Source organism: Odocoileus virginianus, chromosome 1 (assembly GCF_023699985.2).
Source record: "Odocoileus virginianus isolate 20LAN1187 ecotype Illinois chromosome 1, Ovbor_1.2, whole genome shotgun sequence".
NCBI lineage: Eukaryota > Metazoa > Chordata > Mammalia > Artiodactyla > Cervidae > Odocoileus > Odocoileus virginianus.
The window spans coordinates 34,611,446-34,639,418 of NC_069674.1; the positions used below are offsets into that span (position 1 = coordinate 34,611,446).

The 27,973-nt window shown below is 38.3% G+C and overlaps 1 long non-coding RNA gene and 1 gene segment (V, D, J or C); one reads left to right on the forward strand and one right to left on the reverse strand.

The window, feature by feature from the left end:
- Nucleotides 1–1,970: 1,970 nt before the first annotated feature.
- LOC110136444 (T-cell receptor gamma chain C region C10.5-like) lies at nt 1,971–27,881 on the reverse strand. The segment is given in 6 exon segments: nt 1,971–2,502; nt 4,072–4,107; nt 8,657–8,986; nt 16,046–16,119; nt 27,207–27,516; nt 27,626–27,881. Coding segments are annotated over 6 exon segments (936 nt in total).
- LOC139034783 (uncharacterized) overlaps nt 20,383–27,973 on the forward strand; it is a 34,456-nt gene continuing 26,865 nt past the window's right edge. For 3 of the 4 annotated variants that reach the window (XR_011487333.1, XR_011487343.1, XR_011487338.1), the window contains exons 1-2: nt 20,383–20,536; nt 27,472–27,698. This is a non-coding gene — a long non-coding RNA (uncharacterized lncRNA). The remainder of the gene's footprint in view (nt 20,537–27,471; nt 27,699–27,973) is intronic. The other variant, XR_011487337.1, reaches the window with a different exon arrangement.

Consider the following 27,973-nt stretch of genomic DNA (forward strand, 5'->3'; position numbering starts at 1 on the left):
CCAGGAGAAATATCAATAACTTAAGATATGCAGATGACACCACCATTATGGCAGAAAGTGAAGAGGAACTAAAAAACCTCTTGATGAAAGTGAAAGAGGAGAGTGAAAAAGTTGGCTTAAAGCTCAACATTCAGAAAACTAAGATTATGGCATCCGGTTCCATCACTTCATGGGAAATAGATGGGGAAACAGAGGAAACAGTGTCAGACTTTATTTTGGGGAGCTCCAAAAATCACTGCAGATGGTGATTGCAGCCATTAAATTAAAAGACACTTACTCCTTGGAAGGAAAGTTATGACCAACCTAGACAGCATATTAAAAAGCAGAGACATGACTTTGCCAACAAAGATCCATCTAGTCAAGGCTATGGTTTTTCCAGTGGTCATGTATGGATGTGAGAGTTGGACTGTGAGGAAAGCTGAGCACCGAAAAATTGATGCTTTTGAACTGTGGTGTTGGAGAAGACTCTTGAGAGTCCCTTGGACTGCAAGAAGATCCAACCAGTCCATCCTAAAGGAGATAAGTCCTGGGTGTTCATTGGAAGGACTGATGCTGAAGCTGAAACTCCAAATACTTTAGCCACCTGATGTGAAGAGCTGACTCATTTGAAAAGACCCTGATGCTTGGAAGGATTGGGGTCAGGAGGAGAAGGGGACAACAGAGGATGAGATGGCTGGATGGCATCACCGACTCGATGGACATGAGTTTGAGTAAACTCCGGGAGTTGGTGATGGACAGGGAGGCCTGGCATGCTGCGATTCATGAGGTCACAAAGAATTGGACACGACTGAGTGACTGAACTGAACTGAACTGAACTGAATCTAGATACACTCCCAGAGTAAGGCAAGATTTCCATAGTGTTGATAACAAGGGGAGTAGCTACGGTGATTCCAGAGAATATACATGAGGAAAAGGCAGATGCACCCACAAGGCCTTAAGAAAATTCTCACTGACTCCTTGAAGAATGTCTTTAGTAAAGAAGCAGCTTGTGTCTAGTTTTGTTTTGATTTGCTTTGTTTTGTTTTCCCAGTTGAAAGTGAGTGCTGGGGACTCAAAAACATACAAGGTAACAAAATATAGGACCTGAGAACAAAGAGACCTGACTTTAAATGAGTGTTACTAACAAAATAGTGGTGAAGAGCAGATAACTTTATTTCTCTTATCTGTAAAGTGTGGGCTATAGCTACACCTTCCTCCAAGGACTCTTGGAGGATTAATGGAATTACCTGGTGAATAATAGAAAATGAGTCCCTCTTCCATCCACATCCAACTTGTGTGCAGGGAAATGAGATTAGAGATGATGCGTGATGATCCTGTGTATGTGTAGAATCTAGCAATACTGTTTCTGCAGCAGAGCTGCCAGCACTAGATGCTAATGTTGTTGAGGACTTGCATGAACCCAACATCGTTAACGCATGTTCTTCATGCTCATGAAGACAGGACTCTGTAACTTCATTACCCAGAAGAGGAAATGAAGGTGCAGCATTCACATCGCTTCCTGAGGTCACACAGATGCCGATAGAGACTCGGGATTCAAACCCAGGCACTCGGGGGTGGGGGGAGGTCAGAGTCTGTGTGCTTCACCCTCCACCCGATGCCCCTCTGGTGCTAGAGCAATTCTCATGGGGTTAATGTGAGGATCAGGAGGCAGTGCTTGTGAGACACTGGTACAATCTGAACATGCACAGTTCAAGGCATGATGGGTGTCACCCTGTCACCATCAGAACATCCCAAACCAATGAGTCTGAATCTGGTGACTTTGAAACAGAAGGAGCCCAGTATTTTCATTTGGCTATGGTTCCTCTTGGGGTCAGCACCCCAAAGGAAGCACCATAACCACCATCTCAGGGAAAGACTTAGAAATGTGCTGTTGATCATTATTACAACCAGTGCTGAATTTAATAGCTCAGTCATCATGCTGTTCTTAGCTTGGTTAGATTTCATAAAATTAAAGTACACACAGACAAAAGTGGCTATTGATTTCTCTTTTTAATTATTATGCCTATTATGAAAAAGAAAGTACAGAATTCAAGTAGCTAAGCTGGCAGTCCCAGAATGTGTGGCAGGGAGGGTCGGGGTGATGGTCTGCAGGGTGGTGCTGAGGGAAGAGATGGGGAGCTGCCCGCTGTGTGCAGGTACAAGGACTTGGAGGCTGGAGGAGCTGATGAGGTTGTAGGGAGAGGGTGGGGAGAGGATCCCCTGGACCAGTCCTGGGCACTTTCCCTGAATAATGGCAGAATTCCTTGTTAAAGAGGAAAACTGTTTGCCCAGTGGCTTGAAAAACCAGTGTACAATAATAGAAAAAGGTACCCATTATGTAGATGATGAAGGAGAGTTGACCGTTTTAGGGCACCATCTATCAGAAAATCTTCCAATCGCTGAAGATGTCTGTTCTCCTAAACACACAAAAGGCGATGATGGAGAAGTAGATCACGCTCTTGAGGAGGAGGAGGAGGTAGGTATAATAGGCAGAGGTGTTCGCAAACTGCAGCTGCAGGGTATCTAAGAGAAGTCCTTTGATTAGTTAGGCCTCGTCTTTCAAAAGGATAAAAAAAAGTGATGGGGAAATATGTCCTAGTTTGGAGAGTCTGAGCCATTTTATGTTGTGCCTCAATGAGATTCCTCTAAGGGGTACAAACCAGGGAAATCTGTTGGTGTTTATGGTGGGGGGTGGGGGGGTGGCTAGTAAAGAGAACATTGTACAAAATGGAATAAACTGTTTAATCCAAACTCTCTGAAACTTTAGGAGCTCATGCTTCAGTCACCTGTATTTTCTTTAACATCTCTCATTGTGACTAAGATGTCATAGAATAATTGTACTTATCTCTTCTGAAATCTTGCAAGATACATAAGATGCCAAGAAAAAATAACAATGATGATGGGTCTGACTTGTCCTCAATAGATCACCAGGTCTCTTCCTATGAAAATGTTCCTTTTCCACACTTCATCTCATGAAGTCAGAACTCCAGAATCACTAGCACTCGATGTGGGAAGGATCTCAGGAAGCGACGTGCTCATAACTCACTGCCCTCCGGCAAGGTCAGGTGTTAGCTGAGTTCTGGGCCCCCTGATACTGGGAATGGAGGAGGGATCAGTAGAGCCAGAACTTCTAAATTCACCTAGAACCTTCATGTAGAGAGAAGGAGCCACCCACTAGTACTGATTTCTGTGCTAGCTAAATGGAATCCCTATAGGGGGCATTCCACATATGTGAACTTATCTCCCAATTAACTGAGTTGAGTGCAATCATACCCTGTTGGCAGTTAAGGAAACTACTGTCCAGAAGATATAAGTAATTTACCCATATTCATGCAATAACAAAACAACTGGTGTTAAAGTCCATCTGTGATACTCAGAAGCCCAAGCACTTAAACACATACCGCACCTTGCCCTGCACCCTGCAGAGGGTCCATTCTATCTCAAAACCTTGGCTTTGGGATTATTGCTCTATGCCTGTATCTTAGAGGTGGAATAGAGAACTGAGTGTGTGGGTCATTGATTCAGATGTGCTGGGCTGAATTCCCAGATGGAGCCATGTGACTTCGTATAAGGGACTTAATTACTCTCAGCTCTTTGGCCTCATCTGTAAAGTGAGGAGAAAATGTTGTACCGCATCAGGGGAGTGTTAGGAGGAGCAAACATAATATTTAGGCAAGACATGGCATAGCACCTTGTATATATAAAGCTCTCAGTAAGTGTCAGTTCATGTATTAGCTACTAGCAATCACCAAAGACAAAAAAAAAAAAACCTACAAGAAACTTGATATCATATTTCCCCAGTTATTAGAAACACAAGCCACACAAATGAAGGAAATCCACTGTTGACATAATTCAGAGTCTATCACTGCACCCTCTAATTCAGAATCATCTCACATCAAAACCAGCATTTACAGTGTTAAGATAACTCCTAGGAAATGATAATAGATTTACTTAAAAAATCACTCAGTCCATTTCTGCAATATCCAGACATTCTGGTTCTTCCACCTTAAACCAAAGAAGTTCAATAATTAAATTTTTCCAGAGGAAGAAAATGTGGTAGTGTGACATAAAGGCAAGCATAGACAAACTTACCACTTTCTTTTTTCATGCAGGCATGCTTAGCGACCTCTACAAAATAAAAGCAAGTATTAGTGAATTGTTTATATCCATTATTTGACAGTGTGTGTCTCTGCGTGTGTCTGTAGATAGACAGACAGGCTGATAGATTCTTCCAAGGGAGGAGAAAATCATTAAAAATAAGAGCCCTACAAATTTAAGAACAGATGGTCTGATTTGACGTAATTCAGTAGAGCTAACTCATATGTGGTTTTCTGTATGTGACAGTGTTGAAGTTCATGAAGGGGACATTTTTCTTCTCCTTTGTTACAATCAGAAGGTGATATTAATATCTAAGGACATCTTTCCTGGTGGCTCAGATAGTAAAGAATCTGCTTGCAATGCAGGAGACCTGGTTTTAAACCGTGGGTTGGGAAGATCCCCTGGAGAAGGAAATGGCAACATACGTCAGTATTCTTGGCAACACAGTCCAGTATCCTGGAGAATTCAATGGACAGAGGAACCTGGTGGGCTACAGTCCATGGGGTCCCAAGGAGTCAGACATGACTGAAGGACTAACACTTTCACTTTCAAGACCATCTTATTTTCCTTCTGTATTCATAGCTTCTAACACAGTGTCTGTCCCAAAGTAAGTGTTCAAGAAATACTGTCAAAAAGACAAATCATCAGCAAAAGTGACTGTTCTACTGTAGTAAGCACCCACTGCTCACGTGAAGGGATGCTCTCAAAAGGAATGCATCCAATCCTAGAATCCACAACAGAATCTCACATTTGAAGGAGTTTGGCTTAGGTAAATTTCACACCTAGTCAAAAAAAACAGCCAAGCCTTTCCAAGCCACACATACTCCAGTACTCCCAATTCACATATGTGATTTTCTGCTGTCATGGAATTTATGGATATTAGGATAACAATATAATGCCTGGAAGATTTCCTAGATAAGAGAATGGCTACCCACTCCATTATTCTTGCCTGGGAAATCCCATGGACAGAGCAACCTGGTGGGTTACAGTCAGTGGGGTCACATAAGGTCACTCAGACACAACTGAGTGAGTGACTGACTAACTAATGGCTAGTGAGTGATTATTACTATGCCAGACATTTAATGAAATACTTCACATGCATTATCTCCTTCCACTCCCCAGTGACACTGTGAGTCATGTTGGGGAGGTAGTCAATGTCACAAAAGGGGAATAAAAGTTAGAGGATAAGTCATATCAGTGATGACAGAGTACAGTCAAATGTTGGTTGCGGGGGATTAAATGAGATAAACCGTGTGAAAGGTACTTGTAAAAATAATCCATCGAAATACAGAGAAATTAATCTCTAAAGAGACCGTATAATTTCACCATGTTAGTCACTCAGTGATGGACATCAAAAACACCTGTTCCAGAGTTCTTAATTATTCTTAACAAATGAAATACTTATCATAGGAGCTCAGCATTTCAGTGCAATTCTTTCCAGAATGGCAAGAGAGACCAAATCACATTACTTGTTCTTGACAATATAAAACTTGACATGAGAGTTGTATTTATCTAAGGTGAAAAAAGGCAAGTATTCATACAAAGACAAAATTTCTTTAGAACGTAATAAACTGTTGGATGGAGGGAAGCAGAGACACAGAGATTGTCTGGGTTTATCCTTTTTATCCTAGATGTGTTTTTGTCCGCATGATATGGTTCTGGTGTGCTGTTTTACACCCTTGAGATCTTTTTTTGGTTCACTCTAAAAAATGCATTTGGGGTACAGTGTCCCCATTTTTCAGAAGTTCACTTTTACCACTTTGCTTTTACAAAAGATCTATATAAGTACCTGTTTTCACAAAGGAATCTGAAGAGGATTTTCAGTCTTATGAAGAAAGGCTAGAAGCAAAAGTAACGTTTAGTGTTCGTTTTGCAGCCAGCCGTGATAGAGGCAGTGGGTACCCCCAGCGGCAAGGACAGCCTTGCCAAGGAATTGCACTCAGCATCTCAGCATCACATTGCCACGGCTCTGAACTGTGTCCGCAAGCGTCTGTGCTTTATTTTCTTTCTCCTATATATATATATATATATATATAGTTTTATTTATTTATTTAGGCTGGACTGGGTCTTTGTTAGTGCGTGGGCTACTCCCTAGTTGCGGTGTGCAGGATTCTCTCGTGGAATGCCGGGTCTAGGGCACATGGGCCCTAGAGTGGCCCCAGGCTCTAGTGCACAGGCTCAACAGTTGTGGAGCTCAGGTTTAGTTACTCTGTGACATGTGGGATCTTCCCAGACCCGGGATTGAACCCATGTCTCCTGCATTGGTAGGCAGATTCTTTACCACTGAGCCACCGGGAAAGCCCTGTGCCTTATTTTTTGTTTACTTTTTGTGCATTTGTTAGCCAGATGTGTCTTCAGATGATTGCTTCTTCATTTATGCCTTTCAGCTTAGGAAAGATTTCATAGGAACAGTCTACTTTTGGGTAGAAGCTAAACCTGTATAAACGTTGGGGTAAATCCCAAGAATGAAAATGCTAGCACACTCAAGTTAGATGTTAAAATATACTTAAGAACTGGCTTTAATAAGTCTTTAAAAACTCTTTCTTTTCCTTACAGTGAACTTATTATAATATTAATAAAGATCACTTATCACCATTCATTGATAGAGCTAAAAACAATAATGTAAAATTTTTTCCTCATAAAATCATGTGAGTATCCTAAGTTCTCTTTCTCAGTCATCGTTGGTCAAAAACGTGGATCAGATTGGTTTTTATGTGCCTTTAAGATCATGTCATTGATTTGTGCTTCCATATATATTTTTATTTTTTACTAACACAACAAAAACGAAAACAAACAGAAACCTCTAAGAAACAACATCAGGAATTTAGTGTAGAATGACTTTGATAAAATGCCCTTATTAGCTATGTTGCTCTGAGAAGACCATGGGAGGAATTTATTTCAGAAATTAAGTGCCAAGTAAAATATATTACGAACTGGAACATCTCTCCTTTATGGTCATCATCACCTAGAACTTATTATTCCTATTTTCCCCTGAATATTAGGAAAATCAAAACCCAATAGGGCATTTAAGCCCAAGGTTATATTAAACTTACTTTGTATATTTGCTTCCCCTCTGTTTCTTAGGTGTAGAAACAGAAATATGGGGTTGTTTCTGTAATTGTACTATATTTAGTTTTAGAATAGGATATAAATAAATACAATGAATATATGAATAAATACCACAGTATTATGTTTTGGAAAGCAAGCATTTTTCTCGGATGTTACTTCATCTGCTCTTCATCACGGCCCCAGGACAAATCCAAGGCAACCACTCAAATGTAATTTGATCATTGGACAAACTAAGGATCTGAGAAGATAGACTTACTTCAGAAATTCGGACTGCTACACAAAATCTCTGCGCAGTTTTTTTTTTATGCTTGGTTCCCACTGCTTAAAAAGGCTTCCTAACCACAGAGAGAAGTACAAAATGATTCCTTCTTATGGACACTCTGGGGCCTTTGGTCTGTTAGGCAAATACTCAGGACATTAAGTTCCAAGTCCAGGGAATTACAGGACCACTTACAAGGCGAAGGCACATCCAGCCCTCTGCCTGCACTGTGCGGACATGTCCTGCATCTTCATCAAATGGACTCCTTTGGGACATCATGCCCAAATCACTAGTGACTCTGAGTGATTAGGGAACGAGTGTATTCTTTTTTGGAGAAGGAAATGGCAACCCACGCCAGTATTCTTGCCTAGAAAATTCCATGGACAGAGGAGCCTGGCGGGCTATAGTCCATGGAGTCGCAAAGAGTCAGACACAACTGAGCAACTAACACACACCTTTAACTACAAAATTTTAGCTTAAGGTAGTAGGTAAAACACAAATCTCAAAAACCGAAGACCATAATAAATAAACCTGCAGCAGTAATTATTCTACTTTTTGTTGAGCTACAATCTGAATTCCTCATAAAAACCACCATTTTGTCATTTAATAGCTCATTATTTCTGGGTTATATCTTGAGCAAAGCAAGACTGAAGTAAGAGTGACTTCACTTGCTGAGTAGAACTTTTCTGGAGGGTATATAGTTGTTCTTATTTCTGATCAAGTAAGACCATCAAAAATGGAAAATCTTTCTGTGTGTTTATTGCATGCTAACTGATAGGTACTTTGAAGTGTGTTGTTTCATTTAATCTACACAACAACACTAAAATATATCATTGTGACCTTTATATTTTAGATGATCAAACTGATCTGAGAATGGTTTACTAAATTTTTTTTCTTTTGTATGTTTCAAAGTGAAAATGAAAGTCACTAAGTCATGTCCGACTCTTTGGAATCCCATAGACTCTACAGTCCATGGAATTCTCCAAGCCAGAATACTGGAGTGGGTAGCTCTTCCCTTCTCCAGGGGATCTTCCCAATCCAGGGATCAAACCCAGGTCTCCCACAACGCAGGCAGATTCTTTAACAGCTGAGCCAGCCAATACAATTTAGTAGGACATTTAGGCTATCATTAAAGTTAACAACATTTAAGATGATTTATACTTGTTTTCATTAATGCTTGATTGAAAAGGTGGGGTAGCTCCTTTGGAAAAAAAGTATTATTGGAGGTTATATTTCTTTATGATCTCGTACCTTTGTTAACTGAAGAAAAAAGAATCTCTTGATCACGTCCACCTTTGTTATTCTCATGTTTGACAATACATACATGCTCTTTATCCATTGCCTTTTTAGTCAAGGTCAGCCAGCTGAATTTCATGTATGTGTCATTGGTCTTGATGATATCTCCCTGTTGGGATTCCAGAATTGTATTGCCATTCTTTTCTTTCCATTGTACCTTAATAGCATCAGGGAAAAATTTCTGAAGAAGGCAAAGATGTGTTCCAGCCATATGGAGTTTTACTTCCTCAACTGAAGGGAAAAATATAGTGGGCTTGGGAAACAAGTCTCCATCAAGCCTTCTATCTGTGGGGGGAAGTGGAACAGAATTGAAAAGAATTATTAGAGAAACATACATGTCATGTGGTTTGGAACAACTTAGCTTAGAGTGAAAAAGTGAAAAGCTGCCAGTGAATTAACTCTAATCATGGCTTTTCATCCACAGTAGATGATGAGATACCTATTATTGTTTTGTTTCAATGGGAAGAGATGTTCAAAAAGTTATATCACTTGCCCAAAGTCACAGTTTTTCAGAAGCAGAGGCTCGCCCACATCTTGGCTTTGGTTACTTTTCCACCTGCTAAGTTGGACTATGACTTAAAAATGCCCCATATCAATGCTTGTGATATTCATAAACAAATTAATTTTCTTAAATCTCTTTTGCTCTATCATAGTGGAGACTGTTTTTAAAGGGGTGGGAGTAGGCTATGGGTTTAGGGGAGGAGACCAGGTAACTCTGATGGTTTCTCTACAGGTAAGAATCTTTAGTTGCTTCTAAACTACTTCCCTTTCCTATATCAGGTTTTGTAACTTATGGTCTCTTTGGCCAATTAATACATTCTCACATTCTGCAAATATGTTGACCCTCATTCTTCATTTAACTTGTTCTGGGATATATCATACTTATTTTAATTCCAAAATAAATAAATGTCAGGAGAGGTTATCATTTAAAACAATATACATTCACTTGTATTCATGGGAATCTATGTCCACATGTACTTAACAATATAAATTGAACTTTTAGCTTCAAATGTGGGTCCTATGCTCAGTTCTGAAGTGAAGTTCTCCTAACTGATTGACAAGTTTATAAAACTTCTCAATGTCACATCAGAACCACTCTGGACTATTGAGTGGGGCAATATTAAAGTTTCACCTCTAAATTATTTACAGTGTCTTGAATTTAGAAGCAAAACAATATTTTCAATATTTCTATTAAAATAAATTATTTTCAGAAATGTTTTTATATTTATCTTGCCAAGTAATGCAGTTATAGAATTTTGTTTTGCTTTAAAAAGTGTTCGTCAAGAACACATTTTATTTTGGAATTTCATTTGAAGTTAAAGTATAACTAAGAACACACCATATTTTGACTTCAGTGTTTCCCCTCAAATTTAAATCTACCTTGGGCTGCTAAACTGTTTACAAACTAAAATTTTTTTGTTTACACCTGCTGAATGAAGTGTATGTATAGAATTAGTGTCACATTAAAAGTTATGGCTCCCGAGTTTTCTTGTAGACATAAAGTCAAAGTATGCAACAAAACATCACAGTTTGCAAAAGGTATCACTTGGATGCTGGAATGTTCTTGATTGTATGCTTACTGTTAATATAATAATTGAAATTTGAGCTTAGAACACTTTCCAATTTGATCTTCAGCTGAACATGAATGCTTTGCTGATATTATCTTTTGGCTAACTTGCATTTAGTTTAATAATCCAAGGGGCAATTTCTTAAGAAAAGAAGCACTGGATTTCTCCTTTGAGAAGAAATGGAAAAGTATTCTTGATAATTTCTGCCTGTGTGGCAAAGGTCTTAATTTCTATACTAAATCAGTCAGCAAGCAATCTTAATTTTTTACTCATGCTGTAAATATAATTAGCTTACAATGTGCTTAATTTTATACATTTCAGTTTTAGCACAAATAATATTTGACTGATTGTAATAAGACACTAAATATTTCTCCATTTGTATATGTAATTTGTTGATCTTGATTTATGTGTTCTATTTTTTCTTGTCATATTTTTAATCAGATAAATATATTTCATTTATATTTAAATAAGAATTTCAAATTTATGACATTTCTAGCTACATCTATTTGACTTTATACCTTGACCATTCTCCATAAAAATTTAATTTTTTTTTCTGATAACTATAAGCACGAAGCCCAAATTTATGGGCTATAAATTGAGGCAATAAATTTTGGTGTAGATATGATATCAATTAAGAAAAAGATTAAGATTTATTGTCTTATATGTGCATAAAGTGTTCATAGTCTACATTTATGAACAAAAATAAAAAGCAAACACATTTTAATTTCATTTTTCTTGTTAAGTGAAAACAATATCCCCTAAAGAGAAAAATAATACATCTAAATTCAATCTTTTGTGTGAGTGGACGGTAAGACAATTCTTCATTTGAGCAATTAGAAATACAACTGTATTTGCTGGAGGACATCTGTTCTGTCAATGTGATAGGCTGCAAATAACTCCATACTGGATATAATTCTCTTTGAATAGGTTGTAGTTACACTATCCAGCACCCATGATAAGTAAGTCAACTTGCAAAGTACTATATTCATACTATCTCATTCAATTCCAATAAAACCCCTGCTGGATACATATTGTTATCTCATTTACGGATTAGGAAACTAAAGCCAGAGTATCATCTCCAAGTTCATATAGCAGTACATGACGGATCCAGAGCTCCAGCTCAGCCAAAGCTTACACTCCTTAAAAACATCCTTTCATCATCAGAAAAGGAAATGTGTCAACTCACAAAATTTACCTGTAGTAATAAACTTTGGCCTTGGGCCAAACACCTTCATAATTACATAGTTATTAGTACTTAGTACAAGTCCACATAAACACATAGCTGATTCCTATCGCAATACGTATACATACAGTGTTGTCTCTGCTGTCCTTTACTATGCAGATTCGTTTAAAAATCCATTCCAATCTACATCTAACATCATCAAAGCCCTGTTTTCTCTAAACATTCTTAACTATTATTCCAATTTAATTTTTTCTTTTCTCTAGAAACTTGAAAAATTTGCATTCCTCTGATACCTACCTGTGACTATAAGTTTTGTCCCATCGCCGAAGACTTTTATGTCTCCACAGTGATTCAATCCATATCAAAAACTGTAGACTAATTTAGCATCCCTGATTTCTTCAAATCTTAATGTAACTATGACAGTCTGCTATTCAAATGCATGTTTAGAGTCTGAACAAAATTTTTAATGAAATGTGCGGGCAAAAGGCATTATTTCTCAACTGTTTTTGTATTGACATAATTTTTAACTTTAAGGTGTAATTCAAATAAGAAATTAAATATTACACTTGAATATTTGACTTTTGTATGTATCCCTGAAAGCTTGTATGTTAAGTTGCAAAAAACTCATATTTAAAAAACACAACATTTTTTATTTCCGAACATTTCTACTGCAAAATGAGAGAGCACCTTATATTCTAATATTTGAAACTATGCTTATTGTATTTAGCCACTTTTAGAAGCAGTTAATAATTAGTCATAGAAACTGAGAATTTTTAAGTACTATTTGTTTTAAACTGGCCTAAGATGAGATAGTAATTAATACATTTATCTGTACTCCTGATTTCATAAAAAATTCCAGTGAGTAATATTTTGAATTCTAGAGAAGGAATTGACTTTTTAATCACCTACCATGTCCCAACATTTATGGTAGGTAATTTTCATTTTTAATTTCATTTTATCCTCAGAACATTAACTTGAGATGGTTGTTATATAGATGGAATGAATCAGTGGAAATATATCAAACTGTTAACAGCGATATATCTATATAAAAATTTAATTTTTTTTGTTTCTGTATTTTTCAATTTTTCCCCATTATGAGCATGTATTGTCTTTATAATTTTTTAAAGCAATAATCAATGAATTAAAATATATTTGCTAAAGGATCGTCATACATAAGTGACAGATTCAGAATCAAAGTCTATGTTTTTCCTTCACTATGTGTTACTAAAAATCATTTTCCAGGACCCTCATGAGTTATAACTGGTTCACCTTCATTTAACTGGATTGCCATAATTTACATTGAATAGAGTCAGTTTCAAAAAGCAGATCAGAATGTTGCTTTCCAATTTACAAACCTCATTTGTTCTTATGATCCCAAGTACTAAAGAAATCAAAATACATAATTTCTTTCACTTTTCAATGCTTTATCAACTTTGCAAAAATTTTTAAAAACTTTCATTTCCGTGGATCTCGTAGGATAGGAACATCCTCAAGAGATGGTCCCCATCATCCAGGCAAACTTTTATCTTTAAGGCAAATGAGGAGGGAACAAGTTTACTGGATTGAATTTAAGGGGGAAAAAATCCATCTTAAGACATTCTTGAATATAGTCACAAAGTTAAATATCTTGAAACTTGATATTAATCATTCTCTGACTAAATAAATTAAACAATATTAGTCCAAATTTTCCTTTGGTTGTTTTCTGAATTAAATTAAAAACTATCTAAGAGCTTTGAAATTTTCCAAGACCAAATGAATCTAATGTGTCCACCACGAGGGACTCACACTTGGTCTAACTGGCTAACTCTTGTCAGTATCCTCTCTACTAGGTCAGGAAAAGAACATACTCCAAAGACCTGGATGGACTCACTGACCTCTCCAGACGTTCCCCGTGCCTATTCGTTACCAAACAGGGAGCAAACCCGAGAATTCTGAGCCAGCACCAACACTCAAGCTTGCAGTGCCTGTTTTGCCTACCTCCCATCCTGACCTTACTACAGAATTTAAAGAAACTTGACCTGTAACAATAAGTTGTGTTCCGGAACCAAACACTTTGATGCTCTGGCCACCTGTTTGAGCTACCTAAAAGGCCTTTACAGAAATCTCCCTCTGTGCCTGCTCTCAGTGTGCCCATATCTTTTCAATATTTGTAGAAATATATAAAAATTGAACCTGCTAACATTAAATAAAGATGGCCCTCAAGCAAAAGCACATTAGGTACAAATGATCAAGAACTGAAAAACTGAACCCGCTCTTACTGGGCAACTTGGGTTTATGTGGTCCCACTTCATCTCACATACATTGGAGAGTATGATTTCATCTTTTCTCACCATTTTGCCTAAATCTTCTAAATATCCTCCCTTTAAAGTGTTTTCATGCGTAAAATCAGTTCATGCTTAGAGTATACAGTAATGTTTCTTTAATTTCCAAAGTTGAACAATAATAGGAATAATATATTTGAGTATTTCATAGATGTATATTTGTTACATTTTATAGGAATTTTGTGATATATATGTTTTAAGAGGAAAGTATCTGGGTTAATTCTAAAGTAACTTCTTTCCAGAATCTAATTCTCATCTAGTAGACAAAAAGAGTTGTTACAGACTGTGAATTTTTAATGATGATCTCTTAAGCTATTCCTTTGCTGAAAGACTGCTCACCTCTACCTAAAAATAACCTTGTGGTTTCAAGAGCATTGAAATAAAATCCTCCACTGCTCGTCAGAGAATTTTATTCAGCCTTGTATTTCTCGAGTATTTGGTATCACATTTTCTGCACTATTTTAAAATTTTTATTTTATTTTGGAGTATAGTTGACTAACAATGTTGTGTTAGTTTCAAGTGTACTGCAAAGTGATTCTGTTATACATATACATGTATTTATTCTTTTTCAAGTTCTTTTCTCCTATAAGCTGTTACAGAATACTGTGCTATACAGTAGGTACTTGTTGGTTACCTGTTTTAAATATAGTAGTTTGTATTTGATATTTTTCATTCCCATAATGACTGGAAAGGCAGCTCTAAGTTATGCAATTTAGCAAATTTGATGCCATACAAAAAGAAATTTGAGTTGAATGGTGTCAAAATGACTTATTCTATAAAAATAACCTGAAAATCAAATCTTGAGTATTTAATAAATGTATATTCAATATGATTTACATAATCTTTTCTGGGAGGAAAGAGGTCATTTCGTTTCCTGATTAGAAGCAGAAGCATTGTTTTCATACACGAGTAATAATATAAATTATGAATTATTGCTAATTAGTAGTCAATTACAGAATCCTTTTAAAAGGTCAGAATATAAAAGATTAAATATTCAGAATATAAAAACAAGATGCTTCTCACATCACTTAATGATCCAGGCCATGTACTTAGGAATAGACTATCAGATTCCAAACTTCACCACAGTAACTAGTCAAGTACTTTATTTAGGCAAGTGCCTGAACTTCTCTCAACCTCAGTGTCCCTATCTATGAAATGAAATATGAGAATTTCTATTGAGGAAAGAGATAAGGCCCTAAGACTACTTATCATGGTGTCTGGCCTTCAGTAAACAGGAGCTGATATTATTATTCTCTTTAAAAAGGTGGTCTGCAGCCATTTCATTAAAATCTTCTAACGAAGAACATGGATTTTATATTTCTTAGCTGTGTCCAATATGGATTTTATATGCAATAATCATTTTATCCATTAAGAAAGAAAACAACCTCATCAGTTCAAGACTTCCTCCCTCTCTGGCATCCAAAGGCCATAGAACATTGGGCTCAATCATGTTGGAATCTATAATGATTTTCTGTTAATCAAGAAACTCTTTTGAGTGTTGAAACTTGTTCTGTCTTGTGTCTTGTTCACCTTTTTATCACCAGCATCCAATACAGAAACTGTCCTCAATAAATGTTTGCTGAGAGAATAAGCAAATAAGGATGTCCAACCATGCAGACTCTTTTCATCAACTTTGGAGTGAGATGACTCATTAAGCTTACAAATTCCATGAAACTGGTCCATAGGCAGGCTATGTAACAAGAGATGTGACTGCATAAATTTCAACTGATCTCAGCCTCCCTCCAAGAATTTAGAGTAATAAGAAGTGGAGTAGTAAGAAGTGGGATTTATCTATCATCATTTACTATAATTTTTTTCCACTGCTGTTAAGGGTGAGCTGAAAACCAAAAATGGCCTTTTTTTAAGTTATTAGGAGAAAGAAATACTGTGTTGACTATAGAGAAGAGATAAATTAGAAAACTGTTTCTCACTTAAAAGTCCATTTATTAGAAAAGAATTTTGAACCAGTAACTTATACCAACAGATTACAGACATAGCCCTCAAAATACTTTAATTTCTACCCTGAATCTATTCTTTGTTGGTTAAAAAGTTGAATTTCTAAAAGTAGAATTCCAACTTCTTACAAGCAAGGAAGTGAATAAGTCATTTACAAGACAGTTTTGTTTCCATATACAATGACCAGTAGTTGCAAAACTCCTGTTCATATGCTGAGGCCAAGAATGTGGCAGTCAAATAGGGGGAATCCTAAATTGTTTTCTTCTAAAAGGCAACTATTTTCACTATTAAGTTGAAATAGGAAAAAGTTACTTACCAGGAGGTATTACTACGAGCTTAGTTCCTTCACCAAATACCTTGATCCAGATTGAACTGTCACAATGATTGAAGCTTCTACAAAAATCTCAGCCTTCTCTTTGCTTCAATATGTGATTAGAAGTTTAAAACACTTTGTGGTGACAATTTGATCTTCTGACTTTTGAAAGTCCTTGAACATAGGTTTCATGGCATCCAATATGTATAGATTTTCCTCAAATCAGTTGACCCAAATGTCTTTCATTTTCCTCTGAGTCATAAACATTAAAAAGCACTGATAGATAATGGAAAGCGTAAAAACAGAAAGAGAAGAGTTTGGCATCAACCGACTGCTTTTCTAAATTTCCAAGAAAAGTATTCAGAGAATTAGGGCTTTCTTTTTATTTTCAGGTGTTCGGTTTTGTTGAAACTGTTCAGAGATTTCATCAAAGAACATCTCTTCTGTTCTCACAAACCCCAGGGCTGCTTCATTAGTAATTCAGGAATGTATTTCTGAAAGGCGGAAACAGTTAGGTAACTGAAAATGCAAATATACCAACATAAATACAGTGAGCAATGTGAACAAAGTTTTTCTTTTTTCATAAAAAACACTTTCACTATTGGGTCACATGATTTTTACAAAGGCAATGTCAAATGAGAAAATTATTTCTGTGATGACTTATTATTTGTCCTGGAATAAAAGAAGAAATTTGTAGAACTCTGTCTCTTGGAAATAATAGGCTATTTATTTAAATTAAAACTTAAAAACTAAATCTAGTTCTCTGGATAAGTTGAAAGAAGTCTTGGGATGCTGCTCTGTAATGTTATGTCACTTATCTTGGATTGGGGGAAAAGAAATTGCCAGAAGCTGCTGAGTGTCTCTCTGAGCACAGATGAGTTGCCCATCTCCAGGATTCAGACAGAACAGGTCCTGAGCACCCCACCTCAGGTGGATCCACCTGAGATCCACCCGGTCCTGGTCTAATCCCCTGTGAGCAATCAATTCCTCTGTCCTGAGGATGAATGTAAGTGATCATGCTGGGCAACTGTCCATTCAAAGCAGCTCACGGACCCCAACATAATGGGAGAGGATGAGAGACCTGGATGAAAATCATGTTTAGAAAGGGTTTTTAACTGAAAATTCCAAGGTATTTTTACTTGGAGCTGTCCAATAAATACCCTTTCCATCTATTGTAGGTAAGAATGATACCTGCCCACTCAATTCCTTTCTGATCCTTTTCCTCTGTTTTCCCTTATTCCAAGAAAATGAGCAGAATTATAAAGTATTTTAGGAGGTGTCTGTATTTCAAGATCCACAAAGGTAGTAAAATACAAAAGAGTAAATAAAGAGTTATAAAATCCTTTATTAAATTAGAAGAACTATATGAAGAGTATATCTTAATGAAGAAAGTAAAAGTATTAGTTGCTCAGTCATGTCCAATTCTTTGTGATTCCATGGACTGTAGCCCACCAGGGTCCTCTGTCCATAGAATTCTCCAGGCAAGAATACTGAAGTGGGTTAGCCATTCCTTTCTCCAGGACATCTTCCTGACCCAGGAATCGAACCTGGGTCTCCCAGATTGCAGGCAGATTCTTTACCATCTGAGCCATCAAGGAAGCACAGTATCTTACTAAAGAGCATAAAATAAAACCTGAACAAACAGAGAAACATGTCATATTTGGAAAGGAGAAACTCAAGATGATAAAGAAGCTAATCTTTCCCCAAAGGATATATATAAGTTGACCACAATTCCAATCAGAATTACAGTAACATTTTATTTCTTGGTCTTTGCTGTGAAGTGTGGGGGTGGACTAGATAAGTTGATTTCAAATTCAAGTGAGAAGAATAAATATGAGATAATTGAAAAATATTTTTAAAAACAATGGTGAAGAGACATTGCACATAGTAGATTTTATCACTTATTACAAAGCTACTAAAATATAATATTTTATATTTCAATAATGAAGAAATATATTATTTTAAAACCAATTTTGGACTATTGACTACTATGTTGGGAAAAACAAAAATAGCTCTCTACCTCATACCGTATAAATGGGGTTCTAAGTAGATCAATATCAATATTTAAATGAAAAAGACTCTAGAGATGTGATCTAGAAAGAAGCAGGAGACTGCGTCTGTTGTGTGGGGAGCTTGAAAAGGGAAGAGGCATAGGAGACACCTTTACATGATACTTAATGTTTCAGAAGGAGGCACACTTGGAGAATATTCACTTTTTACATATTTTTCAAATAAACATTTTTTGAAAGGATAAATGGTGGTGACTTATTGAAGACTTTAGTGACAGGATCAGATCTGTGCTTTAGGAACATAATGTAAGAGCAGAAAGATGGATGGGTCAGCGGACCAGTTCTGAGAAAGCAGACATGTTTCAGAGACGATCACCATGAGCTACTGAGAGGCGTCTGTGGACCCAGTTACTGTAGTGACAGTGGGGATGGACAGAAGGGCTGGTGTAATAAATATTAACAGGTTCATCAGGTTTCTAAGGAATTCAAATGGGAGAAATCAAATTAATGTTAAGGAGGTTGAAAGTGAAGGAAAAGATGTTTTAAAATCAGAAAGATAGAGCTCCAATTTTAACCCCACCACTCCTGGTGACATGTCCTTGGGTACATCTCAGAGGGTCAGTTTCCTCATCTTCAAAATGGAAGTGTTACTATCTATTTCTCAGTATGTTTGTAAAGTTCATAGGAGGTAATGTGTCTAGAAGAGATGAGGCAAAATTCGGGAACAGAGAATTCACTTTCTCGCAAAGAATAGAAAAATCTTAGTGCTGCGTACAAAAATCAATAATTTTGCTTTTAACCCTGCTTCACGTTACACAGGCACACATACACACAACTCACTACATTCTGAGGTGACCAACTAAGGCACTAAAATCCTACTTTAGTATGAAGAATGAATAGAGAAATATATAAATAACAAACAAGTCAAGTGAAGTAAAGTACTAGTTTCAAAACGACCCCTTGAATTTTTGCATTGTTTTTTCAAGTATGATTGATGATTTCATAGTTGACCAAATTTATCAAATTTGGCAGATCACCAAAGTTATGAATCTCATATTATGATCATTGTTAGGATTAAGTGGTTATTTCTGTCCTGGGCTTACTGATTACCCTGCACATGTCAGCTGGAAAATAAGAATTTCTACGGTTGCCCTAAGTCATAGAGAGAAATAGCAGTTCTCTGCCTTGGATCTGAGAATTTGGGTTTGGGGCTTTGTCTTGACAGCTAATGCTATTCTCAGATAGTACATCAGAGATTCTGGCCTAGTTTGTGGTTTCCTTTCTACCAGAAGAACCCAAGTTCCCAGGGTCTCCTGCCTCCTCCTTTCAGATCTCATTCCATGGGAAACACCTAAAGAACTGCTGGGTTCCTCATTGCTTTTTTTCTCAAGACCAAAGAAAGCCAAAGATGTGGAAGGTCAAGAAAACGCCATCTGTTTTTCACAAAATATTCTTGCATGGTATTAAAGGACACAGAGACATATGCTCTTTACTGAGACAGGAAAGTTTTGGGAAAAAACAACACAAATTGTGAAGACTGGGGTGAAGGAATGGATTGGAATCAATTTTATTCTGGCAACTTATCAGAAATCCAAGAAGAGATGTATTTAGCTGTATTGTAAGGGTATCAGTTTTGTTGTTATTGCTCTTCTTTATGTGATTTTCAAGTCTGGCTGGTAAGAAACGCAAAAAGCAGATCATGGCTACTAAACTTGGAACCAAGTGCATGGCCATCAAGTTAGAATTAGTCCCAGGTTTCAGACTGAAGAGCAGGAAATTTAGGACTTGGTTGGGTAGGTCCTTCTGTAAGTGATGTTTACAAAGGTATTCATGAGGAAAGCAATCTCCACATTTGATGTGTATGCCAGGAAAACTATTCTAATCTAGAATTTCAGAACAGATGGGAAGCTACAGAAATGAAGGGGAGTAAGTAGCCATAGGAAAACAGAAGGGAGGTAGACAGATCAAAGAGTCCTGACCTTTATCCTTTCTCAAGAGTGTGGCAGTCACATAATTTATCTACAAATCAGACCTGATTGGGTCCTGGGGACATCACGTATGAAGACAAGCCATTCTTGTCACAGCTCCCTTTGAGAGAAATGCAATTGTACTAAAAGGAGCTCAATGCTAAACACAAGACAGGCAGGAAAAGGCAATGCTCTGAGAGTCTGAAAAGCAGATGTGCCCTACCTCTGTGGTTAACTGGTTTTGCAAAAGCCACTCGTAATCTCTGAGCCTCAGCTTTCTTATCTGAAGTGTGGCCATTGGACTAAATTTGTCCTGAAGGCCCTTCCTGTTTGAAAAGCTATGAACCCATGATTAAGAGCCTGTGGTTGTTTGAGTGGTGGTAGGGGCAGGGGCAGATGAGGGTTAGTAATAGAGAAGGTTTTCTTCCACGTTCCTTCTGACTCTGTAATACTGTGAGATCCCAGCAGGCACAGTAGTACGTGGCTTCATCGGACTTGACAACATTGTTGATTATCAGGTAAAAGATTCCGTTCCTTTTGCTATCCATCTCCAAGCGGGAATTAGGTTTGTCCAGCTTATAACTATTAGCTGAGCCATAAAGGATTCGTGTCAGGGGTTCCCCTTCTTTCTCTTGATACCAGTGCACAATGGCATTCTCCAGGGGAACCCCTGACAGCTTGCATCTTATGTGCACTGTTCTGTCTGGTCTTCGGGTAGAGGAGAGTTGCTGCTGAGAAATTTTCATTTTGATGTCTCCATCTGAAAAGCAAGGGAGGTAATCAGAGGCACTTAAAAAGGCTGATGCTGGACACAAAAACAATGAAAAGAAGGGGAAGAGGATAGAAGTCAACCTACAAACCCAAGCCAAAGACATGAGGAAAATCCACACGGTTGGCATTGCAGTAATTGGTAAGAATAGGGTGTGAATCAGGACAGGATGGGAGATGCAGTGGCAGCACTTGTTCTGTGGAGGCAGGGATGTGGGAGGAAGCTTTGCTTTAGAACCAATGAAAGTCTTTCTCAGATCTGTCACAGTGTTATTTTTTATCATCTTACTGGTATAAAAGAGCTTTCAGACTCCCAACAACCTCATCAAAAAACACTTATAATAATGTACTGTTGGGACTTCCCTAGAGGTCCAGTGGTTAAGACTCCAGGCTTCCAATGCAGGGCCCCCAAGTTCAGTTCCTGGTCAGGAAACTAGATCCTGCACACCACAACTAAGACCTGATGCAGACAAATAATTTTTTTAATATGATAACTTAATGTTATTAACACCTTGGAAGCAATTCTCTTCCACTTTTCCTTGATATGTTGCTTCAAATATACATATCCTTAGGATCCTTTTCATTCTCTGAGTTATAGATTTTTTCACCATATTTTGTGAGAGTGTTAATAATGAGGTATGGCTATCATAAGAATTAGAAAGATATTATCATTACTGTAGATAGTAACACATGAATATGAATATGCAGGAGATTGTATATTATATAGATCATTCATTTGCAGAAAGTTCACAAAGTTGGGTAAACGCCAACAATTATTGTAATTATTGCTTAGGATACTGTGATGTTACCATATGCCATTTCTTCATTCTGCTGTGAATGAAGAAAAGTGCTGCAGGAAACAAAATCCCCTTGTTTTGTTACCCTTCAATCTTTTCCTATTTACAATTCTTAGCTTTTCAGCATTAAATCTATGCTTTACTGTGATCTGGAGGACAATGTAAGATGTGATTTTTTTAAGTCCTGAGTTCCTAGTTTAGGTGTGATGACTCTGAATTGATTTAGTCTCGGCAGGTTAGGACACTGTGATTTGTTGAACACTGTGCTGAGACATTCCTGTGTAAACCTCATTCAGTCTTCAGCAACTTACGTGGTTGTTAGCACCATGCCCGCTTAAAATTGGGAAAACATGGACCTAGAGATTTCCACACAGAGTGAGGTAAATCAGACGCAGAAAGACAAATATCATTTGATATTGCCTGTATGTGAAATCTTAAAAAAAAGAGATATAAAGGAACCTAGTTACAAAACAGAAGTAGAGACAAGGGATGTAGAAAACACACTTATGGTTACCAGGGGATAAGAAGGGAAGGAACAAATTGGGAGATTTAGCTTGACATACACACAGTACTATACATAAAATAGATAACTAATAAAACTTTACTGTCTAGCATAGGGAACTAACCTCACCCTCTGTAATGACCTATTTGGGAAGAGAATCTGAAAAAAGAGTAGATATATGTATATGTGTAACTGATTCACTATAATGTACAGCAGAAACTAATAACAAAGTAAATCAATCGTACCCCAAATAAAAATTTAAAATAAATAAGTAGAATAAAAATAAAATGAGAAAACAGAAATAAATGATTCAGTAACTTGCCTAGGTCACCCTGTCAGGGAATGGCTAAGCAGGAATTAGAAATCCAGTCCTATGTCACTAAAAAGACCTTGTCTTTTCCACCACTCATTCATTCATTCTTTCTCTCTTTCTTTCCAAGCCAACACATCACGTTGAGCACTGGTTTATGGCTTCCTTCCCAAGAGGCTCCCATACATGATGAAGCTGTGACCATTTGGCTAGTTACAAAAGCCAGCCTATGACCAAGAGTTTAGGATGGAGGATAAAGTGATCTAACTGAAAAAAGCCTCACGGATCAAGTCCTGGGCTAGTTGTTCAGACACTGCTCAGGGCACATGTGCAGGAAAAGAGCCCTTTATAGAAAGCAGAAAACGGGAGCAGCGGGGCGGCGGAGGTTGGGAGTGGTGTAAGGTGCTTTTGCGCAGACGCGCTGGCATTCGATGACAGTGGGTCTCTTCTGCACCATGTTGGCCTAAGGGCGGCTTTTGTTCAATGACAGAGGATCTCTTATGCAACGTGTATTCCACCCAGCAGGCACAATAGTAGAGCCCCGAATCCTCTTCGGTAGCCTGGTGAATCCTGAGGCTCACCAGTGAGTTACTCGGCCATTTCCTTGCTTCATATCTTTCCTCACTAATCCCTTGTTCGTGAACAACATTCTCATTGGAGGAAATATACAGAATTCGTTTTAGAGGCTTCTCTGGCTTCTGTCAGTACCAGTGCATGTACACATTCTTCTTTAACTTATCTGTTTTTATTTGGCATTCAAGAAATGCCGTATTTCCTTTTTTCTTGGTAATGGATGTTATGCGTTGCATTATTGAAATATCTCCACTTGTGTCTGAAAGAAAAAACGAGAGGAAAAATTAATGAAAATTTGATGTTCATTAACGTAGTCTACATGTATTCTCTACTCATGAAAAGCCTGAGGACTGATGTTTACATTTTCTTCCGGAACAGCTCAAGGTATTGGTGGAATTTTTCAGCCTAGCTCGAAAGACCATGTGACCAGCATCCACCTGAAAAGGGTGATGTGACTGTCCATGATCTATTCCCTTCCTTGGATAAAGCCACTCACGTGTCCAGAAGGAGGCCACCACCAAGACCTGGGGCAGGAGCAGCATGCTGCCAGCTCTGGTCAGGAGATGTGATTGAATAATGGGAAGACTGCAGAGCAAACCAGCTGGTTGATTTAGTAGGAGGAAGTGGTGTTTAGAACACACAGCTAGCATCCAGGCTACAGAGACAGGGGCTGGTGGTAATTCTCAAACATCCTGTGGAAATAGGTCTGCTATTTCATCAGCAGATTTCTTTCAATCACCCTGTGATTTTCACCAACCAGTGACATTAGTATAAAGAAACAATTTTATGGTTAAAAAGTCCTTTACTGATCTAACAGAGGGGAAGAGAAAGACGAGCGAGGAGAGGCCAAAGTCCACACTTGACAGGCTCATGGGAACTTGAAACATCTTTGATGGTCACTATATTGCATCAGGCAATCACGGATGTAGGGACAGCTTACTAGCAGTGTATGACCCTGCTCTATACTTTCTATAACCCAGCTGAAGAAGACTTGTTTCAGATTCTTATTTTTGAATATGACCATTAAATGGAATCCTTAGAGATGCTGTGTCCTTGGAGTGCCTCAATATGCCTTAAAAGCAAAAGCCATTGTTATTTTCTATTATAAATTGGGTGCAACCTCAGTATGGATCATAAAGAAACACAAACAGAAGAGAAGACAATGGCTTTTTGTCCCATCGCATAGAGACAATTATGTCTATTCCTTTTAAAATTTTGTTTCACATAGGTATGATGATATATATGCAATGTTATGCTCTGTCTTAATTATTTAATAAGATACCATGAACATTTTTATATTCTGTAATTTCTTCCTTATAGGGTTCTGACTCTTAGCAAGGTTCTTTGGTTGACCACCACGTTGACTCTCAGTTAAGTTAGGGTCCCACAGACTCTTTTCATTTTACATGGAAGTCCACAAAACAGGAGAGCAGAATAGAAAATTCATTACTTAATTCATCGCTCAGTTTTGAAACCCTGTTATGTTCCCTTTGGTCACCTAGCAGCTTACCAAAATACACTGTATCATCTGTCTTCCTTTTCAAGCTTCATTTCCTTATCACTCTACTTGTCTGCCTGCATCTCCCAAATAAATTCAGTTCAGTTCAGTTCAGTTCAGTCACTCAGTCGTGTCTAACTCTTTGTGACCCCATGGACTGCAACATGCTAGGCCTCTCTGTCCATCACCAACTCCCGGAGTTTACTCAAACTCATGTCCATCACGTCAGTGATGCTATCCAACCATCTCATCCTCTGTTGTCCCCTTCTCCTCCCACTTTCAATCTTTCCCAGCATTAGGGTCTTTTCAAATGAGTCAGTTCTTTGCATCAGCTAGCCAAATTGGATTTTCAGCTTCAGCATCAGTCCTTCCAATGAATATTCAGTACTGATCTCCTTTAGGATGGACTGGTTGGATCTCCTTGCAGTCCAAGGGACTCTCAAAGTCTTCTCCAATACCACAGTTCAAATGTATCAATTCTTTGGTGCTCAGCTTTCTTTTTAGTCCAACTCTCACATCCATACCTGACTACTGGAAAAACCATAGCTTTGACTAGATGGACCTTTGTTGGTAAGTAATGTCTCAGCTTTTAATATGCTGTCTAGGTTGGTCATAACTTTTCTTTCAAGGAGTAAGCGTCTTTTAATTTCATGGCTGCATTAACCAGATTGTTTAGAGCGTCCACTCTGAGGATACGAATAAATGCTCCTCCCCTCCTATGCTAGAACTCCTTTGAAGATGAGATATCCTTTCCGGACACCAAGGTCAAGCTGTGTCACCATGCACATGCTAATCTGTCTCTTTGAAATCTTGAAGAAGAGCACCCTTGTCGTGTTTGATGTCTGATCTTTGTTCTGAGAGAAATAAAAGTGTCATTAAGGCATCCCAAATGGTGCTGGGTGCCATTGTGGATGTGGTTTCAGACATGTTCCTGCATTACTGAGAACTTGAATTTTCTGAAGGGTATCAAATTCAGGGACACCACCAGTCCTTTTAAAAACTGTTATCTGCTAGCTGCTGCCAGCTGCAACCTTATGGTCTCGGGGTCACCTTTTACACCTTGCTGGCTCCAGTCTTACTTATTAACACAACAAACTATGGTTTTTAAATCAGGAGCACCTGGGCTGTTGCCGTCAGTTTAACTCAAGTAAAAAAATTATTTGTATTCTTGTTAAAGATTATTTATGGATTATTTGCATCAACAGGCTGTTGTGTCCCTTTACTAAAGTTTGCAGCTCCCATCAGGTGACCTCTTGATACCAATGTCCTCACGGACATGTAGCAGTTCCATGTCCGTTCAGGTCTAAAGGGAGAGTGGCTTCATGCTGCCCTGGCAAAGCTGAAGGGTAGGGACAGAAACTATATGGCATGCAAAACGGAAAATATTTCCTTCACAGAAAATGTCTGACAACTCCTATTTTGGAACAATTAAAAATAACATTTACATCCATTTATTATACTTGTAGTACATATCATTTCTTTCTGTAAATTCAAATTTTGACCTATACTGTATGTTTTATGCCTAAATAGCTTACTTTAACATCTCTCATAGAGTAAGTTGGCTGGCAATGGATTCCCTCAATTTTGTTTTGTCTGAGAATTCTTCATTTCTCCTGTACTTTTGAAGTATATTTTTGCTGAGATGCCCATTTTATCTTCCCTCCTTTTAAAGATTTTATTCCATTGTCTTTTTGAGACTTCCCTGGTGGTCCAGTGCTAAGACTCATGCTCCCAATGCAGGGAGCCCGTGTTTGATCACTTGTCAGGGAACTAGATCCTACATACCACAACTAGATCTTAAGACCCAGCACAGTCAAACAAATGAATAAATATTTTAATAGATTTTAATTCACTGCTTTCTTGTTTGCATGCTTAATGAAGTGAGTCTACTATTTTTTTCCCATCCAGCTGCAGGCCTCCACCCCCATTCATTTAACTGTGACCACAAAGGAAATCACACCTCCATGCTTCTGTTTCATCAGTTACAAAATGTGACTCTTGACAGCACCAATGTCAATGGATTATCTCAAACATGAGAACAATTTACCTCATTCGGACAGTGTCAGAAAGAGTAGGAACTGAATGCATGGCCACTGTGAGGCTCTGCAGGTTCACTGCAGAATCCTGGGGAAAAGGATCCTGACTCAAGTGTCTACCTTGTTCTGGGATCCTCTAATGGCCCCGGGGAGTCAGATGCCAGTGCAAAAGGAACTGTGATGGTCAGGTTGTAACACAAACCCTGAGTGCACAGTCAACAGTCACCCCATTCATGGAAGAAAGGGAAAGAGCCTCATCTCAAGTTCACCCCAGTCTGCAGGGAATAAGCAGACTCTGAACTTCTTCAGGATGGCCTGAGAGAGTTGAAGGGACATGGGATTTAGGGTCTAAAAAGTCACTTTATCCAGCTGCATCTTAAATTACTAGTATTAATGTGGAAAACGTGAATATTACATTGCATCAGTGTTGTGATGCTGATATAAGATGCAATATCACCAGTGGGTTTTCTGGTGATTTCCTCTTTGAGACTGAGCCATGTAACTTGCAAGTAATCTCTGGATAGTTAAAAAAAAAATCATACAAGACGCACTTTCCTTAGTGGGAGGCTTGGGCAGGGCTCCCTCTGTGGCTGCCTGTGGCTGCCTGTTGGATCTGTGGACCCTCTGTTGAGGATGTGGTGAGCACAGACCTGGTGATGGTTCTTGTGCGTGTTATCCAAGGAACTCCCACACTGTGGGCAGACACCCAGCCGGCACAGTAGTACATGGCCTCATCTTCTTTCTCTAAGAAACTTATTTTCAAGGTAGAAGTGGAAGAGGCAACATCTTTTTTGGCCTCAAACTTGTTTTTCGTCCCTCCTAAGTGACTTTGCGCAGAGGCTGCTAAGACGTATAGTAGCTGTTCTAAACCCTGATCTGGTTTTTGCCGGTACCAGTGGATGTAATCTTTGCTGAAGTCCTTAGAGGACACCTTGCAAGACATAACTGCACTCTTTTCTCTTGTTCCAGTAACTGATACTTCAGGTTGCTCCAATGTTAATTGCCCAAGGCCAACTGCAAGCAAAGAAGAGAAATCCCCATAAACAAAAGACTTGTGAGGAGGCAACAAGAAAGACCTTCTTAGTCTCTCCTGTAGACTGAAATGACTGAGAGGGCAACTCACAAGACCAGAGGGAGGAGAAGAGGACAGCTTCCAGCAGCGCCATCTGATCACCAGACTGACTCCCAGGGAAGAGGTAAAAAAGGCAAGGTCTGTTGGCAGGAAGTCTCAGGCCAGTGGCAGGGGAGTGGGCCTGGATCTTGTGTCTCAGAAAAAGAGGTGAATCTGGTGGTATGGTTGTCTGAGGTTCTTCATAATCTGCAACAGATATGAGCAGCTGTGGTTTCACGGGGGTTTCCTGCCCCTAAGTCCTGGGCAAGAGAAGGATCATGATCTGAACAGACAACCCAGAGATGAATTCGTATACTTGAGGGTGGGGCTACTCTCATAGCTGCTCAGCTCATCTCCCTG